The sequence below is a fragment of the Phragmites australis genome, chromosome 4, assembly GCF_958298935.1.
Source record: "Phragmites australis chromosome 4, lpPhrAust1.1, whole genome shotgun sequence".
NCBI classification, from domain to species: Eukaryota; Viridiplantae; Streptophyta; class Magnoliopsida; order Poales; family Poaceae; genus Phragmites; species Phragmites australis.
The window spans coordinates 33,578,987-33,606,967 of NC_084924.1; the positions used below are offsets into that span (position 1 = coordinate 33,578,987).

Genomic DNA, 27,981 nt, shown 5'->3' on the forward strand with positions numbered 1-27,981 from the left:
ACGTATGTATGTGTGTGTGTGTGTGTGAGTGAGAGTGTGTGTGTGAGAGAGAGAATTATTGTTATTATAATGTTGTTATCGAAAAAAACAGCATATTAGCAAAAGGTAAACTAGTTAATTATACCACTATCCTCTCTAAATCCAAACAACTTCCTTCTTAGCTAAAAACGTTTTAAAAGAGAATATAGAACCAAAACGATTCCAAAAAAAAAATCTAAATTCTTACCAAACACACCCTTAATTATGCAGAGACTAAAGATAAACTTTTATACTGTTGTATTAGATATAACAATGAAAGTTAATAATGCTCCCTTTTCTAAAAAAAATGTGCAGAAATAAATTGAGGAAACCAAACATATAGTCAGCCGCTAATTTCAAAAAGAAAAGTAAGCACCCGGAATCAGCAGGCACAGTACATCACTCCAGAAGACCAGAACAATACACAGGTTGTAAGATGTCCGCTCGTTGCTAGTACAGTGAGCAAACTGCAACAAACAAGGCGACATAAATACACAACACTAAGGATTGTATGTACCTTACACTCCAAAATCGCGACACGGTACTGCAAAAGGGTACAGAACTGCAAAGACTGGTTAATTTCCAGTTTCAACTATACAACCAAGCTAATGGAAATATGGACATTTGGTGGGGAGCCACGACTCAAAGAATGAACCCTTCACATGCTACCTAATTTCCAGCTTGCTACAGTACTATCATAGCTCCGACAGTATAGCGGGGATATAGTGAGAAAGCTCAGCAGTAAGTGACTGGAACCCATTGACAAGTTGGGTGTGAAATTCCTGGTCTTCTTCGCCTATCAATCTGAAATGCACACGGATTGCACGCTTGCAGACAGCCATGAATTCAAGCAATGCGGCGATGAGCTGCTGCAGTTCTTGTGATCGGAGCCTAGTGGCAGGCTCACCGGATAAGAATGCAGTGCAGACACTTAATACTCCACTGTTGACCTGCATCGCAACATAAAAAGAATTAGCTAAAGAAAAAAAAGAGCAAACAGTAGTGAGAAACTCATAAATCTTTCCATATTCTTTGAAAAGGAGATTCAGCCTTACCTGAACAGCCACACTCCCTTGGAGTATCCGTTGCAAGCTTTGAAGCCTTGGTAGTTGATCACCTTCAGAACTCCGTGGTTCTTCTAGTTCATTTCTCAATGCAGCTGTTCTTGTCTCGATCATTCCAATCGCATTCTCTACAGGAGAGAACTCCAGAGATTCAGACTTGATAACTAGCAGGCGGTTCACCAAAGCAGGAAATGAACCCTCTGTCTGGAGCACTGTGCGCCTCTTCCACTGGTCTTCTAGACCACCTTGTGTTTTTCCATTCTTTGTGAATGGTGTATCAAAAAGAAAACGGTCAAACACACGTGCACGAACAGTACCAGTGGATAAAGAAAAAATCCTTTCCCTCCTACTCCCCAAATCCTCATCCTCCATAACAGGATCAACAGCAGTGATCTGTAAATAGCAGACATCTGGTTGCAACTCATCAGCATTGACTTGTCTCGAGTCTGGAATGATGTGTAAGGTGTGATTGCCATCCATTTTAGCCTCATATATATGACTAAGCTTCTCCATAATGTCACCAAGACGTACATCCCGTGGCTCTCTAAACACATACTCCTTTTTGTTGAGTTTGCCAAAGCGCTCACCATAAAAACCAACTCGGTAGTATGTAGCATCAATAAATGGTATAGGACTAGCCTCCTGTTCAAGAATCGACTCATAGATGTTTGTGAGTGATGTATGACATTTAGCCAGCTGTCCATAAGCCCTTCTGCTTTTGTACACAGGAATGATGAGTTCCTGGATGCTAGCACAAAAATGGTAGAGTTCAGCTTGTGCAAAGAGTTTGTTGGCAAGTTGAAGATACTTGACAGCTGAATCCACAGTTAGTTTGGATGCACCATATCCCTCAACTTCAGCTGCAGATGTTTCTGCGCTCACGTCAGTGCTCACAATAGGACAAATCTTACGCAAGGAAGCAACATGCTCCTTGCTCCACACAGCATCATTCCTTCCAACAAGTGCCTGTAAGAAGGTTCAGAGGTTAAAAACTCCATACAAGATATTTTAGGATTGATGGAATAAAAGTACTGGAGCAAAAATCAAAACCTGCATGATCACACCAGCTACAGCAACTGCACATTGTGCTGCTTCAGCCCATGATTGCATCTCCTGGTGTGCATCGCACAGATGTAGCAACCACATAATGTGAAGATCTGGAACAGGCGCATAGGCCATAGCTAGCTTATAGAAACCCTCAGCGGCAGCATACCTGTCCACAGTTATCACAGAACCCTAAAAGAAACATTTGAATTTACAGGTCGTCAGCTTTCAAAAAATTCAAAAAACTCAAATGGAGAACAGTGGCAGAGCCAAGCGTATTGGCATTTCTGGTGTGCAGATGTCTTAAACAAGAAGGTAAATTTCCTTTTTAGATTTTCAATTGCCATTTGCCATAGCAAATTATGGATACCACAGTTGGATTCATTGGCAAAATATGCTTACCAGGAGAGAATGTTCCAGACCAGCATCAAGGGCCTGGACTAGACATTTAGACAGATGTTTCACCTCTACCCAAGACCACCTATTATCGGTGGAACCTTCAGGAGCCGCCTCCAGTGCAGTAACAGGGAGGCCACAATCTTTTAATAGATCCTTGCTTCTCACATCAGCCATTTCCTCCAGTGATTTCCTAAGACGTCGAGCTTCACCACTTTCTTCAAGAGAACCATCAGATTTCATCTGAGTTACTTGCACATCGGACAACAATTCTGATAACGTAATTGTCAACATGACCCTCAACCTTGTAGTGTTCTTGAAATAATTGAACGAGTTCTAGAAGCACAGGAATATCTGTATCAGGATCATTCAGTTCAAGACTGTATAAAGCTACAATTCAGCTAAGAAGCTTACCCTAACAAGAATCTGCAACCCAACAACAGCCCTTTTTCTAATTGAATCATTTCGGAAAACAGCAAGCCGCAAAAGATGAAAAGCAATTTGCTTCAAGAAGCGGTCATTCTCCCTTGCCATTAGTGTTGCACCATGGAGATTAAATATATTATAGACCACAGGAAGGAAAGCTTTCCAAAAAGCCAAGGGTTGGCTCCTGGATAAAAGACCCATTAAGACAGATGTTACACAATCTAGCTTAGCATAATCAGTAGTGATGCTACGAGCGCCCGCAGCAACTGAAAACTTCTCAGTTATTCCCAACACTTCGAGGCTCACAGCGGTACTGAGATTTTCTTCCCAAAGTTCCTGTAGGAATTTTCTTTCACGTTAAACAAAGAAACACATAACTGACAATACCGCATATGATTGTATACATAGAACATACCAACTTTTGTCTCAGCACTGGATGTAGAGACTCCCTCAATGCCCTAGCTGTTGACCCAATTCTTGAAGATTGTGCTTGAGCAAGTGCTTCCCTTAATGAATAGGGTTGATTAGGGGAACTTAGCTGAGGACTAACCCTGTTCCACATGTATCCATTTTCTGGTGTTCCCTGGGGCTGCATTAGATAATTGTGATCATTATGAAAACAAATAACTAATAAAAAATTGACTGTAATTAAGGAGATACTTTAGTCACATCAGTTTAGGAAGTATATGATCATCAAATGACAAAAATAAAACTTTTTGGCTTGCTTGACACATGCTCAGTTCCACTATTGCAGGCTGTGGGATGCGACGTTTTCATGATATCTATATGCCCCTGGTTTCAGAAAATTCTCTGAAACATGCAATTCCTGATTTCATCTTCCAAGTTTTGGTGCTACTGTGGCACTGCCACAACAGCATGATTTGGTGCCATAACATCTGACCGGAAGCTACAGTGCAGTGCAGAGCTCTACCCATGCGGCCATGCCACAGCATGGCTGTGCACACATCCACCATGAATATGAGCTCAGGTACGAAGCAAGCACCTACAGCAAGGTTCTTTGCGACCTGTCTGTTGCCATGAGATCCAGCTGCTGGATCTGGCAATTAACCCAATGTTCTGGGTGCAGCAGGCACTGCAGCGAGGAAGTGGCCTGCTTATCAGAGTAGCATTTTCTGAATAATTTGTGATCCCAATGGCATGAAATAAACAGACCAAAACAAGCAATGGAAAACTGGGAAGTGTGTGGCATCGACCAAAGCCCCCTGATTCCTGTAGGCTTCATCATAGACTAGACACTTTTAGTCAGTTCTAGGCTGGTTTTCTACCCAAGATGCTTAGCTTACTGTCCACATTCTCTGCAACAGCTTATTGTTCCGTACCACACTGTTTGCCAGTTGCCAACAAAAAACACTAAGCAACAATCCTGACCAGCTCGTGGTACCTGGTCCAGTACATGTCCTAGCAACTCAAAGCGTACCCAACGTACCCTAAACTAGGGCACTCCAAGAAAGCCAACATGATTTGAGTGCCACTAATGCGTATTTTCTCCAATAGGAGCATATCTGATATGAAAATGTATATCCTGAGTATACACTTAAAAGATTATAGGGCTGGAGGATTAGACACATATAGATAGTGTGAGAACAATTACCCTTATTTCATGCCGTGAAGCCTCAGACAAATATGCATTAACTGATGGGGATAATCGTTCGGAGTACTTGGGGGACGCAGGGCGCTCAACATCAGGGCTCCGAGAACTAGAGCCAAGTAGCAAGCTGTCTCCTGCTTTGTTGTGCTGCAGACAGCATTTCAAGAGATTTAGCTTCAAATAAACTATTAAGAATTAACATGGTTCAATTGGAACAAAGCAGATTCATAACCAAGAGTAAATAAATATGCATATCTCATTTAACCAGATCTGAGATTATCAGGATCAAATATTGTCATTATGCCATACTACCAATTTAAGTAGGTGCGGATGTGCTAGTGTAATTTGAACTGACAAACATACTTAATAACTTAAATATGCATGTACAACATTTCAGTTTCATGGGATGTCTACACATGAAAAATACAACAGGTAAGGACTGAATATTGAAGCCGCATTCAGATATACTTCAATCAGTCATCTGCAAAGGTACTAGAATATGACTGACCAGAATAATACAAGCTTACCACGAAGGCAAAAGCCCATCATTACCAGAATATTAATAACAGATGTGAGGTCAGTAGAAGCACCTAGGCAATACTGAGAGATCCTTTCAGCATTCTAAAAACTCAATGAGATTATTGTACAAACCTCAAAATGGGTTATACATTCTTCAAGAAGCTTGAAGAACAATCTGGTTCTAGCAATGCTTTGTTGCCATGCTTTGATAAGAGTTGCGTCATCCAAGTTCCTTACAATTTGCAAAATGACAACTAGAACTTCACGCTTTTCAACAGAATTTAGGTTGTAAAAAACAGGCATCTCATCTAGGATCTGAAACAAAGAGTACTTTTCATGAGCAAAGAAATTTGTCATCAAAACCTTATATTATGCTAAATCTTGCAAGGGAACAACGTATTAATTATTGATATCATTACAAGATAGCTAGCTTTTAATTGTGTAAGGCACGTACCTGTCCTATAAGAGGAAAATACAGCTGAGCAATGTACAGCTTGTCTTCGCTTCTTTGATAACGTGCATCAAATTCATGCTTGCATATAAGGACAACCAAAATTCGAGCAGCCTGCAATGGTTACAGTATGGTATATTTAAACATAACAAAGTAACAGAAATTTTCTATCACGAATTTAGAAATGTTGAAATAATTTTGGGTGGATATGGGGGGTTGTCTTAAAGAGTGAATCAAAAGGTAATACAAATGCATTTTTTTCTTGAAACTGAGATGCTTACTTTCGCTCGTTGGGATAAATCATCATGGTCCAAGGTGAGAAAGATCTCTTGAATAAGAACTGACGACAGATAGTTTCTGTAAACACCAAGATATTTAGTTCAAAAACACTTCCCCAGAAAAAATAGAACATAAGAAATTCAACACACTACCTCTGGCCTAGTTTATTTGTTGTTAGGACATGGACTATTATGCAACCATTTAACGTTACCTTTCCAAATATATGATGGAATTATAATGATATAGACGTACTTTTGATGTTCAATCTGTTAGTATTATTCTCATGTGAAGAATCTAAAACCTTCAATGTATTATAGTGATCAGAGTTTTAAAAGTTTGAATGCATACATTCTAGGATGGCATCTATTTTGGACCGGAGGTAGTGACAAAATCAATAAATATATATACACAATTAAATTCAAATCGTAAAGTAAAGAGCAGACATAGATTGAGTGGTTCATGCACAATACTAAACGAAATAATTGTAAGGATCCATTACTGCGCTTAGAATCCCTGTGCCACTAGGTTCTCTGAATAGAATTACTGCTCTGAAAAAATAACTGATGGTTCATCAAAACAAATTTGGTTTAGTTTTATTACTTCACTAGCAAAACAGTTCAAATATTTAGATCTACAAGAACATCTGGAAAGCATATAAGCGTAGTCAACAAAACCTTTGGAAATGCAATAGTTCAACAAAGAATAACATAAGAGTCAAACTACCTATCAGAGGGATCCCGCCCAGGCATCTCAACAAATAGATCATGGTCGCATATTATCTGCAGGAATGTCAATTTGCAGTCATGGAGAACTGATTGACAAACTCCTGCAAACTTGTCCATATACAACGAAACCTGAAGAAAAGACATGTCTTTAGCGCCATATAAAACAGTTCTTTGCACAGAAACTTCTGCTGAAGGTTGAAGCAAAGCAGAACTGTTTTTGTCATTTTGGGGACAAACGGTGAGAATTAAAAAACATAAATATTAAATAACAAGGGGGAGGGGAGCACAAACTTTAAATGACTTCCAACATTACCAGCTCAAAAACTTGCCGAGGCTCAATAATTGATAAAAGATCGTAACAAAAGAAAGCAAGTGTGCTGTTCAAGCGCTTCGCCAAGCTTAAACCCTTTTTACAGCGTTCATGAACCTCGGTTAGAAGGCAATCAAAGAGTTGCATGATGCACCTGAAGACACCTTCTTTCAATTGTAGCGGTGGGGCATCTTCTCCTAGAGGATGGCAGAAAATAATCAATTGTTGTATAATTAAATATACATAGGGATACCATAAAAGTAGTTACTAAACATTTGGATCTATTCTACCTAGTGGAAGGTTGTGGTAGAAGAGACGACTTTGTTCCAATCCCATTGATTTTACAACAAGCTCCAGAAAAAACCAAGCCATTGCCAATACATCATCATACACAGGACCAACTCTATAACCTTTAGCCTAAAAGCCAAAAGAGTAAACAGTGAAGCAGACCAGCAGAAACATGTATTTTTGTTAAAACAAACTGACTGAACAGCAGAGACACCTCTTGATGATTCAAGATAAATTGAAAACTACAAAAAATATTAACAGAGGATGAGCTGCAAAAACAGCAGAAGCAAAAAGGCAAAAACCAAAATGAGCAGTATTAAGAAGCCCACAGCACAGTGCTTATTCGTCAGTATATATGAAGGCTTATGTAGTTAAGTATATATGAAGGTCCATCTATTCTAGGCCCATCTTGGCCCATGTGCCATATATATAGACATCAATACAAATGGAGTTAATCATCTTCTCACAATCCAAGGTCAGTAACAAATGTAACAGCAGTACAAGAGAATCTGACTTGCAGCCCTTCTGTATAACCAGACCAATGCTAATTTCTCAAGGCTTCATAATATATGATCACAAACTTCAACACTTACAGGTACTGGGAAATCAAACAATGGTAGTGGCAACATGGCATAATTCAAGAGCTGAGATATTTTAGCAGTAATACGATAGCTGGCGGTGTCTTCTATGCAATATATACCATTCAAACATAAAAACAATCAATAGATCAGGTACAACAACAGAGCCTTTTAGTCCCAAGCAAGTTGGGGTAGGCTAGAGATGAAACAAACAAGAACCACCAACAAAGAGGATATAGAAAGTAAAAGATGTATTAGTAATAGAGCAAGTACAAGGAACACAGTAATAGATTGCTCAAATCAGAGAAGAAATCCATGCTAACCTTACTCCGAGCTAGGCTACCCCAAACAGTAGATAAACCAGGATATACAGGTGCTTGCCGATCACCAAAGTCATCAAAAGAAAAATCAACATAATTGATAAGAAATCTATTTCTCTCAGCCCCATCTGATGACTCCTGCTGTACCCTGCAAGAAAAATGCATCATCTGTAACTCAATCTAAGGAACATGTGTGGTCCTGACTCATGAGTGCTGAGCTGTTGCAAACCAAAATTGAACAGTTTTCCTATTGCACCATGGCGAATGGAGAAATTAAGGCAACAGCAAGGTCAAAGAAGGCCTTAAAGATGAATGGCTAAAAATTATAAACAGTATTCTTAAAGTGTTGAACCCCAAAGATTAAGATCTAGCTAAAGATCAGAGGGCACTGCTAGCATATTCTTGTGCAATATGCCTCTAAAGACAAGTATACAGCATTCTGTTAAAGCTTAACAACTTCTCACATCTGCACTGTAACTTGCAAGTGGAATAGAAAAGTGCTCAGATGAGTGTATGTTGGTCGAGTTAGAATTAGCTTAATCAGAGTCGTTATTAGATCTGTTCGTAATTTTTGGACGCTACAAAAAAAAGGTGTGAGGTCCTGACTTTGAAGCACACATGTAACATTATCCGATATTTAACACAGACAGGCTATGTTTACAGTTTACTCAGAATTGGAATGGTTCACCTCTTTAGTAAGTACAATTCATGAGAAGATAATCAAACTATACTGGACACATGAATAAAATGACACCCGATGATCCAAACTTGAATCAAACAGGGAAACAAAAAAAAAGTACCTCGTTAAAATGTTAACCATGGCTCGAAATGCAGCGACCTGAAAAAAAAATGACATAACCATACACATCATTAGCATCAAATGTAAGTGTAAAAATATATGAAGTGGAATACTCTCGACATGTAAATCCAAATAATCGTGATGCTTAAGAATGCGCAAAATAATGCTACACAAGAGAAGCAAGCATTGAACCAACAACCTGAAGGGTCTCACCGCCATCACCAATAAGATGAAGCAGCATATTAAGTATCGGTTGCAGAAATTGTAACAGTGCAGTGGATTCAACGTTCTTCAAACTATTTATGGCCTGCAAAAATCGCATCCCAAGATCAGTTGATATATAGCTCTGGTATCTACTGCAAAGTGCCTTTACCATGAAAATTCATGCAAAGTAATACTACAATGTAAATTTGATAACCCTCTTAAACAAAGAAAACTTGGGTTAAAAGAACAGTGCAGATAGTGTTTGGCGTCTTCTACAACTTGACTATATTTGGCCTTACTCTTTCTAGAATGATACAAATAGAAAAGATAAATGCATCTGCTGAGCACAAAAGCAGAATCTCTAGCTTCTGTGTTTATCGTAAAAGCAAAAACATCAACAAGGAAATGATCAAGAAGGAAATTAACAGCAGAAGTTCCACCCTAAGTCAGGCAGGAGCAGAAGAGTTACCTCAAGAAGCTCAGAACCCCAAGGTGGACTTGTATGTAGAGTATGGCGGTCATATTCAACGAAAAAGTCTCTTATCCTTTCATTAACTGGAAACAATGAAGAGCAGAGTCTTAAGCGCAACCTGAAAACAGTTTTTCCATCCTCCAGGTAGTCCATTCTCTCCTGTATAAGAAATTGGAAATTTAGAGAAGAATATATTACCACAACACAATGTACAAAGATAAATTCTGCAATTAAGATGGAAGAAAGAGGGGTGGGGGGGGGGGGACAAAGTCAAGCAGCAAACCTTTCCACTTTCCTGCAGGTAATGTGGGACAAGCTCTCTTAAAATTGGCAAAGACACGTCTGAAAGCAACCTATTAGATGCAGAAAATTGTTGCACATCAATTTCAATTCCTTATCACTTGTTCACAACTTCTTTTAAGATATTAAAAGTATGGCATACAGCGAGCAGCCACGTTAGTAAATTGTGATACCACCACAGTGCTTTGTTAGTTACAAAAGATATAAGTACTGAATTACTGATCCAAAATTCACCAAGATTCCTATATATACCGGAGTTAAATCATGAAGCAAATATAGGACTGATGATACTCCCTCCACTCTTAAATAGATGTTTATGAATGCATGCAGTCAAACGTTAGAAACTTTGACCACTAATATACACAAACGTATTATATATCACGTAAAAAATGGTATTAATAGATTTCTCATGAAAAACTTTCAAATGATTGTATTTCCAATATATCTTTTAATAAAAATGCTTAGAAAAGTAAAAAAGAACGAAGGGAGTACAACACTGTTGTGCCTAGGTTTTACTGATAAACCTTTCTTCACCACCAAGACCAACTGCATGCTATTACATGATATTAGCTATTGATCGCATAAATTGAATAAGTTAGTAGGCTAAAACAGCAATGGCTAGGATATGATTCCATATACGATGCAACTAATGTTAGCACTTGACATTAAAGGGGAAAGAAAAGATGAGAAGACAATGCATACTGAATATGTGTCGACAGTGGAAGTACAGAATACCCAATGATCACCTAAAGGAATAAGAGCGTGTCAGACACCAGTAAAATAAACAACTAAGCATAATCCATATTAATAAGGAACATGAGGCATACTGGTTTCGGGGCTTCAAGTTTCATTTGGAGATCTATATGGAAAAATGTGAACACGAGATGATGTTGGGGTGTCAAAAGAGCAGGCAGACTGATCTTAACTTCATCATGGTAACAAGCCATTCTTGTTCCAACAGTAATCTGTGTATGGCCCCACTTTTGTAGCATTGTGTTCTGATCCTTAGGATGAACAGCCTGGAATCCCACATCTCTAGTGGCTAAGAATGTTGACTAGACAGCTACATTCAACAAGAATAAAAATAATAATTGAGCAAACAAACCTCTAATGGAGGCTTACGGATGTCAGAATCATCCTTTCTCAGTTCCACTCTTACAAATAGGTTTCTTTTGCGGCTCAAGCTAACAGTCAACGGGTACACATAGAGGCAATGAAAAAGTTGTGAAAATGGTTCGCTTCGCGTCAACATCCGAAAGTCAAAAGCTTGAAACTGCAATAAGAAAGAGCACATCTCCTATGAGCAGAATAACATGAATGACACAGGAATGCATCACATATAAACAGAAAAATAAGTGTTATCCTACATGACAAGTTTCGATATTGAATACAGCGAGCCTGCAACACAAAAGTAGACAGAAGAGGAACTCAGCCACTTACATGGTCATCGTTGTCAGCATTAGAAATTTGACCATTGTGATGTGCATCTTTCTGAGCAATGGCACTAGAATTCCTAGAACTGTGGGTCCCATCAAAGCTACTTCTGTTGTATCTGCCATTATTGAGCTCACCAGCATCATTCAAACCATTGGACATGCTTCCACCTTCAGAAACATTATCCACATCATTGTGGCCAACATGAAGTTTTTCCACCTCTAATCTCAATACCCCTTTCACTGGTTTGTGTACTTTGCGTTTTGGATCCTACAGGTGACAAAAGAATTAACTATTCAACATAACAAATTACTAATATGAACTGAATGTGCAGAGGTGCTCCTTCTTACTTGGAGGGAATCCTCTATATAGCTTTCCTTCACTTTGTTTAAGTTTGATATCTCTACAATAACTGGGCATCCACTTGAGTAATGGTTAAGTTTTCCATCCAGAGTAAGCTTTGAAATAGGGTCCACAATGTTATCTTGAGAACTCGATCCTGATATACTCGGTGCTACAGGACTGCTAGGAGAGGCAACATCACCAACACCACCAGCTTGGTTACCCTCAAACAGTGGAATCATAGCCCATGCAAATGACTCTTTATAAGGCATGATTCGAGACCAGACTTGCAGCTTTTGCTTCTCTTTCTCAGTTAAGTGCACCTGTCACAAAAATGAGCACAGGAGTAATGAGAAGACACAATTGTCCTAGGGAGCACAACACTAATATTACAATGAAGAATCTTCTATACTTACAGGCTCTTTACGAGAATAAAGGGAAGGTGTTACTCCCCCTTCTTCAGTAGCAGCCTTCTCTAGCTGAATCAAAAGGCAGACTGATGGCGAAGGGGCATCCAACGAAAAAACACCTCGACGATCCAAGGAAACCTGAGCCTATTTGGTCCAACAGAAATGAAATGATCAATAAGAATGGAAATTACATTAAAGTGGAATTTGAACATAATTGACAAGCTACAGTTGCCTCTATATGTAGATATCAATAGCAAAATTCTAGAAACTGAAAGAAGGACCGGAAGGAAGCAACTCGCGCTGTGCCTTACATCCTGAATATCTGTTGGAAGTATGTGAAAATAGAAGTCCTCTGACAGTTTTTCTCTTTTATCTCTGTTGTACAAGCAAATTGTTCCACTGAAAGGCTCTGCAAATGATAGATGGTGAGAACAGCAAGTTAACATTGTGCTGTCAAGTGTAAATAATATGCATCACAGATCAGTAGTTAAGAAGCAATCGTATAAGGTGTTATTTTTTTTGCTCACCGACTAATCCAGCTTGGAATGACAAAGATAGTACCTTGACAGTTATCTTCAATCCACTGTAATCAGTACAGAATAATTCAAAACAGGATTAATAATAAATATTGCTCAGAGAACGAAAAAAGGGAAAAAGAAAGCAAAGGTGAATGTAATGTTTTAGTCTGCATATTGAAGCAACCTGTTGTTTATAGCAGGGAGACTTTCTGGCACCCTTTGGCCAAATATCAAAGACCTCTCATTCTCCCAATCAAATGCAGGTTCATATGCTGGTAGTGGTGACAAACTACAGTGCTGAGAAAACAAAGATGATAAGATACTGTTAATGCCCCACATCAAGATGAGAGTTGCTACTGAGAGCAATAACTTGGAGGGAAGATGATTACACAAGAGCATTAGAAAAATAAAAATCACACTTGGTAGTTCAAAAAGCTTAAACTGCTTTTACCAATAATTTCTTCCTATAATATTATAGTCCCAACTATGCAATGGAAATTGTTTGCATGAGAAGGAAAAAAATCAGAAGGCGGTGGGAAAATAACTAAAATTGATTGAACACAAAAAAGGAATAAAGAAAATGAAGAAAAAGTCAAAGAAGAAAGCATCTGTAGATGAAAGAAGGACCAGAGACAAATAAACTGCATAAAAATTAAGCATAAATATTTCTAATCCAATATGAAGAACCAACTGTAAAGGCACTAAGATTAACAACAGAGGAGAGGCCAGCACTATGATACAAAGGTTCACAGAAAATCTGCCAAAGCACACGACAAAATCCACCCAGCACAGAAATCCAGAGACCATGCCCTTACCATTTTTGAAGACGAAGCAGATGGGTCGGTTTCATACATTTGCCTCCCAGAGGTGCTTGGTGTATCATCTTCAGTAGCATCCTCGGGCTTGGAATGTCTAGCGTTACAAAGCTGCAATTCTGTGACATGGAGCGAGAATATAAAACTTTCACAAGATGTATGTAAAACTAGTTAAGCCACAAGGATGATGGACTACCTGTTTCTATGTCAGTATCAGGTCCCTCGAAAATTTGATTTTGGAAGGATGGTGGTGCAACACTCTCGTACCGTCCATACTTGCAGTCATCCTTCACAAAATCAGCCTTGTAGCACTGTACCAGCTCATTTAGATGTGGCCACTGATCTAAGTTTTCATTAAGCTGAAAATAAAAACGGCACTTAGCATTTTTTTCAGATGAGAAGGCACTTAGGTCTTGATATCACTTGAACTCTTAGAATCAAACATCACTTTATTGTTCTTTGGAAATTGTAATAAAAGGAGCAAAAATGAATTATTACCAACGGAGAATGGGCTATACTAATACATAGGGAATAATCACTGTTTCAAACATTGGCGCCCAGCCGCCCAGGGCTGCCTAGGTGTCACGTCGCGCCACAACAAGGCCTGGTCCTCCTAGCCTAGCAACCCCCATCCACACACACAATGCATAGCGCTAGTAAGCTTTGAAACGGTTGGAATAGTTCTATTACAGAACACCATGCACATGCAAAGAAAAAAAATAAGGCATGGTTAGCCCCATGTTTAGCTGCCAAAATGGTCAATTCATAGAAGTATTCCCCAAATAGCGCCAAAGCCAAAGAATAATATGACATTTGAATACCAAACATATAAAGCTGTTTATTTATCCAGCACGGATAAACCAACCGAAGCATCCAAGCAATATGAAGATTCAATAATTGTGCAGGGCAATGCAGGTTTCACCTCAACAACGCAGAGCTCGCAGCACTGCACCACTAGGCGGCACCACCATCAGCTTACACTCCTCAGCTCTCGCCGAAGCATGAGCGCATTCAGAAACCCCAAAAACCCTAACCAACTAGCGGCATGACATTGAGATCCCGAGCACCCATTTCACCACATTACAAACGCCCTGGGCTTCCGACGCACCACATTGACTGCACACCTCCCTAAAACCGCCGCACCAGCACTCGCACAACCAAATCAGACACCCCGGGCCACAAGCACGAACGAGCAGGGAGCCAGGGAGCTAGCGAGACGTACCAGTGGATCCAGCTCCAGGTTCCCCGCCCGCGCCTGCCGCGGAATCCGCTTGAACCGCTGTCCTTCGCCCGCCGCCGCCGCGGGCTCCATCGTCGCAACCTGAGCCGTCATTCCACCACCAAACTAAATAAGCACCAATCGGCACGAGCGCAGCCCTAGCCAACAAGCATCAACCGACCAAAAAATAATCGCAACCGGAGCAAGGGAGCTATCGAATCCGAAGCTCAGGATCTCGAGAGCGCGGCCCAGATCCGGGAGAGGGAGGCGTGCCCGAGAAGCGACGGATGCAGCGCGAGCCCTCCCACTCCCACCCACTGCACCAACCCGAGGGCGAAAGCGCGGGGAGAAAAGGCGAAGAGGATGCTACCACCACCACCCATTGGCCATTGCTTTCGCTCGCCACCTCCTGCTCTGCTCCCCTCGACGCGGGGGTTTGGTGGAGTGGGGACGAAGGGAGCGAAGGGAGCAAGTGGAGAGGAGGGGCCGAGAGAGTTTGTAAAAGAGCAAAGATTTGGTTTGGCATCTACCGCCTCGTTTTTTTATTTTTAACTGTGGGTTTTTAAAATCTTTTGAAATGCCCTTCTGCCTGCGGCGGGTGCTCTCACTGTCGCACGCATGAGGGCGTGCTTCGCTGTCGGCGGGCTGAAAGACAATTAAAAATGCTAACGTGGAAATATAAATAAGACTCCAATTCAATCTAGCTATTTGGATCATAAATGTTATTTAGGTCTGTTTGTTTAGGTTTCTGTTTTTTATTCCTCTGAAAAATTATGCTTTTAGCTTTTTAAAAAGTTACTTTTGGATTTTAGCTGTTAAATTTTATAATAATTTTTTGATTTCTCAGTACACTACTTCTTAAAAAAATTACTCTCAGCTAGTTTCTCAATTTCTAGTTTATTTTCTCAGAAACGGACTTCTAACTTTTTCAGAAGTCACTTTTTAACAAACTCGTTTGTTTGGGCTTTTGGCTTCTAGGTTTCTGGCACAAGCAGAAGCCAGAAGCAGCCTGAAACAAACAGACCATTAGATGTGTTATTTTGAGAATTAATATAAAGTTTCTTCCAGAGATGTGATAGGTAGAAGCAAACGTGCAGACTTTGGGAAGAAAAAGAAGGCGGCGACACAGCAAATGAGCAACATCATGGTAAGAGGCGACAAATCGACCGACCTTGGAGAATAAGGAGGTGGCGTCAAGAGATCTCGACGGTGTCGCCGAAGTTGGGGAAGACGGAGGCAGCACAGGTGGATCTCGATAGCGTCACCTGAGTTAGGGAAGATGAAAGCGACACCGGTGGATCTCGGCGATGTCGTCAGAGTTGGGGAAGATAGAGGTGATGTCAGTGGATCTTGATGGTGACGCTAGAGTTAGGGAAGATGGAGACAGCATCATCGGACTTGGGGAAGATGGAGACAGCACCGATGGATCTTAATGGCGTCGCTGGACTTGGAGAAGGAGGTGGCATTGGCGGACTTAGGGAAGAAGGCAGCAGAGTCTGATGGTGGTCGGCTGTGGAGTCTGGTGGTGGTAGTTAGTGGCATAGGAAAGCGGTGGTCGCCAGTAAGGTCGTCGTCGATGTCGCCAATGAAGTCACCGGTGGGTAGAGGAGGTGCTGATGAGAACGCCTTCACGAGGAAGAGGCATGGATGATTAAGAGGTTAAAGGCTCTAATTTGGTGAGCTACTTCTCTAGTTATATTGCAATTCTGGATTAATTGTATTTCAATTCTATTTCTGATTCTACCTTGCAACCAAACAATTGATGGATCTCGATTCCAATTCTTCCATTCTGGCTTCAAATTTGAGAACTAAATGGGGCCTAATGGAAATATGTCAGAGACCAAAATTAAACACATAATTTGGTCGGTTAAAATGTTCGGGCAGCTACAGCAAGAGAAAGGATTTCAATGTACAACAGCTAAAACTAAACAGATACAACAGAGGTAAGGATTTCAATGTACACTAACTTAAACAGAACATTGAACAGAAGCTCAATCACTAAAATTTGTTGCTCATAGGGCCACATTTTCACGATGGCTAATGGAGGCCATGATCACACAGGAAATAAGTCATTCAATTCCAGTGAAATCAAATAGAAAATGAAATGGCAGAAATAAAAAGGAGCATTCAAAATGATCTCTCGGCAACTAAGTATAGTAAAAAAAAGTCAGAGCGTCATTGTGACCTACTCAATTGTATTTAGTTGTTGAAAATTGTTTAGATAATGGTAGTCATCGAGGTAATGGTGACAAAGCCTTCCATTTGGTTGTGCTGGAGCCTTGGGTAGCTTCATTGGCTCCTTGTAGCCACCTACAAATTGGATTGTTGTCAATATTTCACAGTAAAAAAACCAAGCTAGCCTCCTATTCAATTCCATTGCCTTTTGCTCTGTTTTAAAGTTCTGTGAGATCTCTTGCTGACCATCAAATATTGTAGTTGTTGGTTCTGCATCAAACCTTTTTTTTTCTCTCTAGAGCTAATTTGGGATTTTATCTCTAAAGCTAAAGTCGAAACACTTGTTTAGGACACAAGACCAACAAACCTGACATTATGGAAGAAGCAAAACACTTCTTGGGAGGCAAAAACCATTACTATTGTCTCATTCCAGTGATGGAAAGACTCTAATTCTTGTAGTAACACCTCACATATGAGGATGTAACAGGGAGTTCAATTTTTTCTCTACCATAAGATAATATGAAATTTCATTGTCTTGAGATACATAAAAATTTGCATGTGGGAACAATATTTGAGCTCTCAAGACATCTTATTTGCATAGGTTGAAAAAAAGAAGTAAGAAAGATCTTTTACCCTCTCAAGCCCCTAGTATCTCTATCCTTGTGGCAATGTGTAACATTCCCTATTTATAATGTTATAATCCAGTATAGGAACATCACTCAATTATTAAATTTTAAATGAAATTAGCTAAAATTTAAATCTTGTAGTTGAATCCCTCTTAAATTATCAAATTGCCCCTAAAATTCAAATCATATATAAACCAAACCTTGCTAATTTGAATTTTATTTTTATTTGGAGTTTATGTGTTTTCTAGATTTGAATCATATATAAGCACTTTCAAGCGATATCATATTGCTAATAATTTACTATTGACATATAAGGTTGCAAGCTTCAAGTCCAAAAGAACAACATAGAGTGAAATAAGTACTGAATGGCTTGCTACACAAAAGATCACATCTTCATATTTATGAACTTAAAGATTCAATCAAACATGTTTGCAGGTAAAAATTATTGAAGTGTGGATTGTTAAGCACATCATGAAAAGGAAATTATCACTTTATTTTTGCTAAGCAGAAAAAATCAATAGCTAATGCAGTAAGATAAATGTAGAAAAAATATATACTTGTGCTACACCCCATTATCGATTTCATTATTATTAGCATCCACTATTGTTCCTTCAATGTCACTTCAAACCCATTGTTGATCATTCCTTCCATTGTTAAACATCTTCCCAATGTGTGAAATATGAAATGGTTTAGTTTCTATGTTATCTATGTACTCTTCTCCAGTGTCATATATATCTCTAGGTTTCATTTTCATCACAACAAACACCTTGGATTTGTTTGGTCCTCCACATAGAATACTTGATCAGCTTGATTAGCAAAAATAAATAGCTCATGCTCTAGCTTATCCCCCGTATGTATCAAATGTGAGAAGTTGACAAGTATGTACCCATACTTGTCTTTCTTAATTCCTTTTCCAGAAATAATATCAACCTATTCACATTTAAATAGCGTGATTGACAATTTGACATAGTTCAGCTCTACAATATCAATCACCCTCCCATAATAAGTGACATCACCCGGATTTGGATCACCTGCTATAGCATAACTTGATGTTTTAGCAATTACTAACACTTCACTGTTTTGTGTAACTCCACCCAAATGTTTAGGCCTGAACCGAAAGCCTCAGATATTCAAAGCTTGATATCTTTTTGCTACGGAAACTAGACCATGAGCTAGCCATCTAATATCTTCTTTAATATTGTGCCTGCCATTTTTGCTCTCCAAATTCATTATCTATGCATTAAGAACCAATTTAGCTCATGACTTATGTTGTATTTGAAGAGAATGTCTAATATGGTACTTACATGAGCTCTAAACCATTCATGGAAATTTTCATTTTGCTTGCGCTCAATAAACTTCTGGGTAGCCTGATGTGGAGTATTTTTCTAGAATTTCGAGCAATTATGTAAGTTAAACTATTACGATTAAGTTGAAGTTCATGAGAAAAATACCTTTTCACAAAGTACATTGACCGGCAACAGACCGGTCCTTCTAATTTTGCCTTAGTTGCTAAATGGACAACCAAGTGCACCATCATTGTAAAGAATCCAGGAGGAAATATCATCTCGGTATGGCATAATGTTATGATAATTCTCTCCTCCAACTTTTCAAGATCATTTTTATAAAGGACTTTTCCATTCATTGCTCTAAAATATGCACATGGATCAAATATAATAGAAGTAACATTGTCTGGAAGTAAAGACCTCACAACAACTGGTAGAAGTTCTTGCATTAGAAAATGACAATCATGACTTTTCAAGCCAGAGATTCTCCCTTGACCAACATTTAGATGTCATGAGAAGTTCGCTACATAGCTATCTGGAACCTTTATGTCATGAAAAACTTTACAAAACTATTGCTTCTCTTTTTAAGACATGTTATAAGAAGCTGGAGGCAAGTAAAACTTATTAGAAGCTTTTTTTTTTATGTGGATGAAGCTCTGATGTGATGTTCATTTCTTGCAGGTCTTGCTGTGCATGCAAATTATCCTTTGATTTGCCCTCCAACCCTAAAAGTATATCATACATATTTTCACAAACATTCTTTTCTATATGCATAAAATTGAGATGGAAGTTTATTTCTTCATAAACCAGCTCCATAAATACATGAAAGTTTAGTCCAGGGTAAGATGGGCTAGGAATTATTAGAGCAAGTATAAGAGGAGAGGCTTTCATGCATAACCATAGAGAAATATTGTAGGGTACTAAGACAACGGGCTAGCAACTCTAAGTTGAACTCAACATAACAAATGGATTGAAACCATCAGTAGCAATTCCAAGTCTAATGTTCCATGAATCTAATGCAAATTCAGGATATCTCAAATCAACAACATTCCAAGAATCTGAATCGGCGGGAGGACGCAAAGTCCCATCCTTTATACGCCGCTCATCATGCCATCTTGCTACTATAAATGTGTCCTTGTGCATAAATAAACTTGTAAGCCATGGTTTAATTGGAAAGTAACGTAAGACCTTACTTGGTGTTACCTTCCTTCTTTCCTTCTTAGTTAAAGTAACCTTATCTGCTATTTTTTTCCACCTCGAAGTTCCACACTTTGAGCAGAAATCGTCATTTTCCTTGTCTTTACGATAAAGTTGACAATTATTCGGACATGCATGTATTTTTTGATAAGTAAGGCCAAGTTTACCAATTATTTTCCTAGCCTCGATAAATGTTCTAGGTAAATTCTGACCATTGGATATTGCCAACTGTAAAATTGCTAGCATATCATTAAAAGACTTGTTACTCCACTCGTTAATGAATTTCGTGTGAAACAAAAATACAAGAAATGAAAGTCCTGATAGTTCACACCCTGTCCACAAAGGTTCGTTCGCCTCTCTAATTAAATTATAAAAAGCTTTTGTTTCTTTATCAGGTCCAACTTTTGATGAGTTCGGGCCATCAGACTGATGAATAGGGAATTGGTTATCTTCATACCCAAAAGCATTATGGACAAGCTGGTGCATATTACTATTTATTCCTTTATGTTGTGAATCTGATGCTTGGTTAGCACGAATGTATGCTGCAATTTCACCATGACAACCCCAAATAGTATATACTTGTAGCATTCCATCACAAACTACATGGTCATACCCTTCATCTCTCTTCTTCAACCGCCTATTCACTCATTTGACACATGGGCACCATATCTTGGCATTATAACCTTTCTCCCTATATGCAAACTCAAGAAAACCATTTACCCCAGCTAAGTAATCATCACTTGGTCTATAAGAAAGTAGCAATTTCTTGATGGCTTTCAAATCCATCAATTAACTGTGAAAAACAATAGAAAAGAATAATTAAATTAATTGTGCAGATATAGAAACTTCAAATAGTACTTGGACTTTGTAAAATTTAAAGGCACATGACAACAAAAATGCATGTGTTTAAATTTTCTTCTAAAAAAAACAACTTGCTTGATGGTACTACTTACAAAAGAAAGCAGTTGACTAAGAAGGATGAGCTACAGTACAACATGTTGGTACAAAATACCAGAGGACAAGTGCAATGCAGTGGCATATTAAAACTAAGGTAATTGTTGGATCTTCATATCAGTTTCAACTATTTTCTTCTAACATCAAGCTACTCCACAGTTGTTCACTGCATATTCTTTTATATTAGACAAGCATCCCATTTCAATTTCAATTGGTGAGCAAACCAATCAATTGATTTGTTCCTAATAGGCTATGATTTGAGAGGAACCTGGTGTGTTGGATGTGGGTTGGTGAACCTCCGTGAGATGTGGGTTGGTTCATTATTAACGCAGGTAAAAAAACATATTTCATGAGCATATGGGCAGGATATAAATTTGCCAAAACTACTGTAAGGTAGCTATGATTGCCCCTGTGATATCAACATTGCTTTGGTCAGAAATTTGTTGAAGGTGTACATTTGAAAAGAAAGCGCCACCAATACCTAAAGTGCTATATCTCAAAGCAAAATAATTTTAAACTGTATGACGATTATGTACAAATTTGAAGCTTCTAAGCCTTCTTCGTTTGTTTGTGCTGATCTAGTCCGATCCAATATTTCATGAGCGAAGGCGGTTCAAAAGCATAAAGAGGCATTTTCCAGAAAAATAAAGATAAGCTCCGGTTCTTCTATGACGACATGCAAGGCTTCAGGTCCCTCTAGCTGAACCAGGCCCAGGCTCAATTTAGCTTCCTATCGATCAAGCAGTCATCCACTGTAAGAACATCGAACCGGGACTAGGTATCAACCACCGTCATGGCTGAACCGAAGGAACCCACAAAGGCAATGGAGGAGGATATAGAGCAATCCAAACAGAGCAGATCAAATCAAATCTAAGTTGAAAATAGAGGATCAAACAACGATCCATGGATGGACGGACGGGTTCTCACATCGGGCGGAGATCTACAGGAGACGACAAGCCGAATCGGGTGCGATGGGCGCGAGCACCCCGACGTTCGCGACTATGCGTATTGCTCTTGGTCATCGAGCTCTACGGTCAGCATGCTGCTCGCCGATGTCTGCGACCACCACGTGCAGCTCCTGGTCCTCTGCTCATGTGCCACGGCGATGGCTGCTTGCTCCTAGGCGTAGTGCATGGGAGGGGGTGGGTGGGAGTAGGGCAGCCGGATAGGGGATGGTGTTGGTACTCCATACCCTTGATTTAGGGACGAGAACGGGATCAAGAAGGGGGGCTGCAAGAGTTGCTCTTAGATAGTGGTGGCTGCAATAATGGCGTATAGGAACGAGAGGATGAGGGGTGTTTCTTTCTTGTTTTACTTTGGTGCGATACTCATATATGTGAACAAGTAGATGCTTGGTTCCCATGGTTACCAGGGCTAGCATTGTGAACAATTTTGGTTATGGTTGCGGGTTCGAGCCCTATTGTGGGCTCCTCTTTTTTTCATTGATAGCAATAAAAAGATTATATTTCCACACCCATACTGTATATATTGCATTTCCAATATATATGTGAGCAACACATATTATATGATGTCATGAGACTTTTCATCACACTTTTCTGTAATGAGTGAAACTATATGTTGCAAAGAGCCTCAACAACATATACTATGTGATGCAAAAATATTACAGCTACAACAAATAGCCCATGTGTTGCAGATAATGTGTTGTATAAAGTCAGTCATATTGTAGTGAGATCATGCGGGATGTTCAAGCTAGGGAACAGTGTATGTGAAGATGGATTGAGACATACACAAAAATTATATGGTCTATGGTATTGAAGATTGTGTGAAAGAATTACTCTATAGGCATGTGTGCATGTGTGTGCTATGGAGTAAGAAGAAAAAGAAAAGAGGAGATGTGTTTGTTGCATAGTGCTACTGGTAATGTGCAAGGAGGACTATTGCTATGCCCGTGGGTAAGGAGGCTCTGCATGGTGACGCCCTGGTGCATGGGAATGCATGGAGGCCCAGTTGACACGTGGTCGTGTGGGCACACACATAGCGCTGTGGCCCAGGAAGGGGCGCGCACACGTGATGGCCCAGGTGTGGTGTCGGTGTCCCATGGTGCTCGGGCGCGTGAAAGAGGTAGTCATAACTCACACGGAAGCGGGCCAACGGAGCGCGCCATGACTGGTGGCCTAGTGCGTGTGGAGAAGGAAGGTTTCGACTCATGCGTGGGTGCAAACTAGACCAGAGGCATGATTGGGTCGGTCGAGTCATGCGCGGCCCAGGCGCAAGGTGCGCCAAGCTTGGTGGGCTGGCTGAGGGAGCGAGGCCTATGGTGGGCATTGCTTAGATTGTGTCTATGTTGAACTATTCAATGACCGACAATAAAAAGGAATTGAGAACAATAGCGGCCTTGAGAGGAAATAGAGAGATTCTTTTTAGCAAAAAGGAGGAACTCATCTAGGGCTATATTTTCATGGAGAATCTTTTAGGGATGATTTGAAGATGCATCTTGTATACTCATCCATGCAATGAAGATCAAATTTTGAAAGTTGATAAGTTGGTAATTTCATTCTTTCACAACACATTTTCTTTTGTTGTTTAATGTTGATTTTTGGTGGATTCTTCGGCCAGCTCAATTTGTTTTGATTTGATCCATCCAAAATTATCATAGAGTATCAAGGTAAAGTTCTAAAAAGTTTGGTTAGTTGATTTTTCAGAATTTTCTCATAATCACAATTTTTGAATTTAATCTATTTTCATCGACATCTGTTATAGTCTGCTTGCAAAGGTTGTAACTCTTGATCTAGATATCCAATTGACTCGCATTGTCTACTTTCTATTGTTAAAATTGAGTGCAATCTGACTAACGAATCTTTCTATACATTATTTTTAGTGTCATGATAGCAGTCAGTCCTGAACTGATTACGAGATTAAATCGATTTTTTTTATGGTGAATTAAAATTTGTGTTTGGCTTTCGCAATCATTCACCCCCACTATGATTGCATATTTTACGCGTAGTCGATCCTATATATTTGGATGATTTATGATGCTCATTACAATAAAAAAATGAGAAAAACTAAAACAAAAAAACAATTTTATTCTCTCTTTTGAATTCTTGATTAATTCATTATCAAATTGGGAGAAAGTATAGTGTTTTAGTTTTGGGAAATATTTGAGATTTATTCTCTCTTAGAGAGATTTGATATTTATTCTCTTTTTGTTTGTTAAAGGAGGAGAGTTCTTGAGAAATTAGAGTTTTAAAATCTTGATTGTTGAGTTTTGGGAGATTGTGACATCTTGGAGTGTTTGGAGAGTGTCTTGATGAATCTTTGCATTGGGGGATTTTGAAATAGGAGATTTTGCACATTTCTCTTTATCATAAGGGGATATTTCTTCTTTTCTTACTTTTTGGGTGAGATTTTTTTTAAAAAGGGGGTTAATTAAATTCTTGGATCTTTTGATTTTCACTTTGCTTCTTGTTTTTTTATAAAAAAAAACATGTTTGACATACTGCTGACAATGTTTATAAGGTGTTGTCAATGTTTTCACAAAAGGGGATATTATGAGATCAAGTGTGATAAAAAATTGGATTAGTGATAAACTAGCAAAGCAAAGTGATATTGCATAATGGCATAGCTGATGTGCATGTGTTGCTAAGATGTTGCTTAGATATGCTCTTGATAGCATTAATGATTTGTTGTCTGGATACGCTTGTGGTAGTGTAGTTGTACTTTTGATATTGATATAATATACCGGTGAGTAGTGTTCTATGGACTGATCTTGAGTCAAGTTGGGAAGAACTTGTACTCGTATGTGTTTTCATAGTTTTCCCATGTGCAGGTGTTTACTTGAGGGTGAATGTGGTTAATGACAGAATCGAAACTAGGTTCAGATGATCAAGGATGTCATACGGGATGTTCGGGCTAGAGAACAATGTATATGGAGGCGACATGAGTAGGAGGTGTTCACGGATTTATGGTCTGACCAACTACATGGTGACCGCATGTGGTGATCTGACTGCAAAAGATGGACACTAGAAGTTGTCGGCTAAACTCTGTCAGGAGTCTGACTGCCAAGAGGCGCAAATTGACTGTCGGGTGGTCAATTAGACCACCAGAGAGGGTTATAGCAAAAAAAACTTTTGTTGACGTTGCGTGGTCTGATCACTAGAGTGCTGATCTGACTATAGGAGGCGTGTCAGCCAAAGGAGTATCTATTTGAGGCTGGAGGTGTGACCACCAACTATGGCAATATGACCGTAGGTGTGCCGGCGGTCTGACTATAGGGAGAGCCAATCCAAGTTGGTTTCAGTTTGGAGCTCTTGATTCCTAGCCACAGTTGACTTGGGAGGCTGTAACAAGGAGCCATGGCCAGGGAATGTTCTAAGACCCACGTGAGAGCCTAAGGATTAGGTTTATAGAGAGAGACACTTGTGGAGGCATTTATCGATCTAGAGTGATATAGTTGAGAGGATTTCAACTTAGAGAGAGGGAGAAGTGAAAAACCCAGGTAGGGTTTGGGATTTCATTTAAATCCTTGTAAGGATGCTTTGGAGTGACATCTTGTGAACTCATCTATACAATGAAGATCAAGGTTCATAAGTTAATGAGTTGGTGATTTGGTTCTTCCTCCTCATTCTTCGTTTTGTCTTCTAATTTTGGTTGTTGATGGATCTTTTGGTTTAATATGATTTATCTTGGTTTGACCTATCCAATACCTCTTTAGTACAAGTTATAATACCTCTCTAGTACTTCAAGTTATAGTTCTAACAAGTTTATTGCTTAAACTTTCTTGATTCTTGCTTAATCATAAAGAGAATATCCTGAGATACATTGATTAGTGGAGGTAGTTGTTACCTAGCCAACCAGGGTACAATTATCACCTTCTACATATTAATACAAGGGTGGACATTTCTCCCCCTAGTCGAGTTTGATAACCTGCTAGTAGCATGAATTACCTAGTAGTGGTGCTACCAATCAGGGCTCGAACCCTGGTTCTCACAAAAAAGGTGTCTCACTGTGTGTCGCTTTCAGTGTGTTCCTAGGTGGCTAGCCTTCGGTGCCTTTTCTCGATCTTTAATGCGATGCCATGGTTGGGCTATCTTCCCCCCATAGGTCGAGTTTTTTTTCTTAATCATGAAATTATGGTTTAATCAAGTTTTTGTTACCATCTATTGTAGTATGTTTTCTGGCTTCATAATTTTAGATCTAGAAATCTGATTGACGTGATTCTTATTGGGTTATTTCCATAATTTTGTCTATTTTCTAATGTTAAAATTTTAGGACAATCGGAGCTATGAATTTGAATCTACATTATTTTCAGTCACATATCAATATGTCTAGAAGTAGAATACAAGATTAAATTGATTTTTTTATTAGAGTGAATTGTTAATTATTAAAATTTTAACTTGAATTCATAATCATTTACCCCCTCGAATTGCTTTATTAGTGAGTAATTCATCCTACATTATTAAAAGGTCTTGTTGTGTACATATTGTTGTCTTCCTTGCATGGGGTAATCGGCAATGTCGCTATGTACGCAACATATGGGTACAGTTGTATAAACTTTGCAGAGTGAAAACTATACGTATAGTTGTGTCCATGATAAATGATTAAGCTTTGGGGCGTTCATAGTAACTAGACTTTGATTACCCTCTCCTCTCCTCTATTTATAAAGGTTGTGCTCTTGACTCCAGCCTGAGAGTTGTAGCTAGGAATGGCGTGACTTCCCAGCATAAAACTTGGAGTTGTAGCTAGGAATGGCGTGACTTCCCAGCATAAAACTTGGAGTTGTAGCTAGGAATGGCGTGACTTCCTAGCATAAAACTTGAAGCTTGGTTGGGATGTGTTAATTCCACCAAGTCCACTTAATAATATTGAAATAGATAAGATAATGTGGTCTCACACTATTTTAAAAGGTTTTTCATGCATAACTAACACTTGTGCTTTTCTATAAATAGACTAAACAACCACTTCTTTGAAATTTCCTATGCGTAATGTAGATCAACTTGATGAGTACCTTTTGTACACATCCTATACTTTTGATGTTCAGAGTCAAAACCAAGCTATGGTTTTAATGATGGAGAAGATGACTAGAAGATGTCAAGTCGATAGAGGGTCATGTCCGCACTCAAGTCTGCTTGTGGAGTGAAACGTCGCATAGAATCTTCTGCAGTTTTTTTGTTTCATATTGTGTTAGCCTTTGGCAACTACTTATCTTATGTTCCATGATGATGTAATAGATTATAATATTCATATAATCACTTATTACTAAGTTTCGGAAATAATATCATTTGTAACAATTAGTTTTACATGTTAACCTCTTGGGACTAACAACGAGGTACAGAGCATTTGGATTTCACTGTATGAAATTCCGGTTTGTTACACAATGCATTCTCTTGAGCACCAGCCACGCCATGTCCATCACTCTATTGACAACTTGTTAAAAACTCTTCTTCCTTTTGTAAAACATATGATCCACAATGTTCATCACATTGTTTCAACAAAAATAATAAACTCAATAGTCTCTAAATCGTATGATGGATTGTAAGATGGGATGCAAAATGCTTGTCACTGCTCTTTCCTGCTACAATATTGAGATGATCAACTAAGCTTCTTAAGACCACCCACTAAGCTCGAGCAACCATTTTTACCTGCAACAAAGTTAAAACTGAAAAGACAAACATGGTAAGAAAATAATACTGGAACTTTGTCCTCTAGAAATCAGGTATGCGAATGAACAACATAGCAACAAAGATATTTTAAAATATAAAAAAGAACAGTAGGAATAACATTAGCAGCACTAGTTATGTTGATTGAGTAGTACTGCCACAAAAAGATAAACGTTGTGTCATTCTGGATTGTAGCCACCTACCAGAATGAATTATCTAAACAAGTAACATTAGCATATATTAAGGGCCCATTTGTTGCTAGAATCAGATCCGATTCTCGGCAGTTTCGAGAGAATCAATTTTGAATGGCCCGTGAGGCGCCTAATTCATGCTGGAAATGGCCCGAAACAATTATCGGTTTTGAATGTGTCAACTGAATTGGCCCATGAGGCATTTCTCTAGAGAAATGGCTAACTCATTCCACACTCCCCCCCCCCCCCCCTTAAGTTGCTCTGTAATTACCTGCTCTTACCACTAGTGAAAATATCTTGTTTGTGCCATCCGTCTGTGTCGACGATTGGTGAACTGCTAATCTTACGAACTTGCCGAATAGATGGAGGATGTCTCGAGTAGACAAATCAAAGGAACA

The 27,981-nt window shown here is 39.2% G+C and overlaps 1 protein-coding gene across 1 annotated transcript; it reads right to left on the reverse strand.

Moving 5' to 3' along the window:
* Window positions 1-340: 340 nt before the first annotated feature.
* On the reverse strand, window positions 341-15,041 carry LOC133916183 (guanine nucleotide exchange factor SPIKE 1-like). The gene is made up of 30 exons (XM_062359743.1): window positions 14,544-15,041; window positions 13,518-13,680; window positions 13,322-13,440; window positions 12,691-12,803; window positions 12,516-12,571; window positions 12,300-12,397; window positions 11,995-12,132; window positions 11,587-11,901; window positions 11,243-11,506; window positions 10,908-11,075; window positions 10,630-10,821; window positions 10,505-10,548; window positions 9,786-9,855; window positions 9,500-9,661; window positions 9,026-9,133; window positions 8,828-8,865; window positions 8,031-8,175; window positions 7,132-7,258; window positions 6,845-7,038; window positions 6,530-6,660; window positions 5,809-5,884; window positions 5,531-5,641; window positions 5,209-5,391; window positions 4,561-4,704; window positions 3,364-3,537; window positions 2,937-3,284; window positions 2,529-2,858; window positions 2,133-2,318; window positions 1,074-2,048; window positions 341-968 (listed from the first exon to the last, which is right to left on the reverse strand). Exons 1-30 carry the CDS (start codon window positions 14,652-14,654, stop codon window positions 714-716), a joined length of 5,538 nt encoding a protein of 1,845 aa, XP_062215727.1. The 5' UTR covers window positions 14,655-15,041; the 3' UTR covers window positions 341-713.
* Between the last annotated feature and the right edge of the window lie 12,940 nt (window positions 15,042-27,981).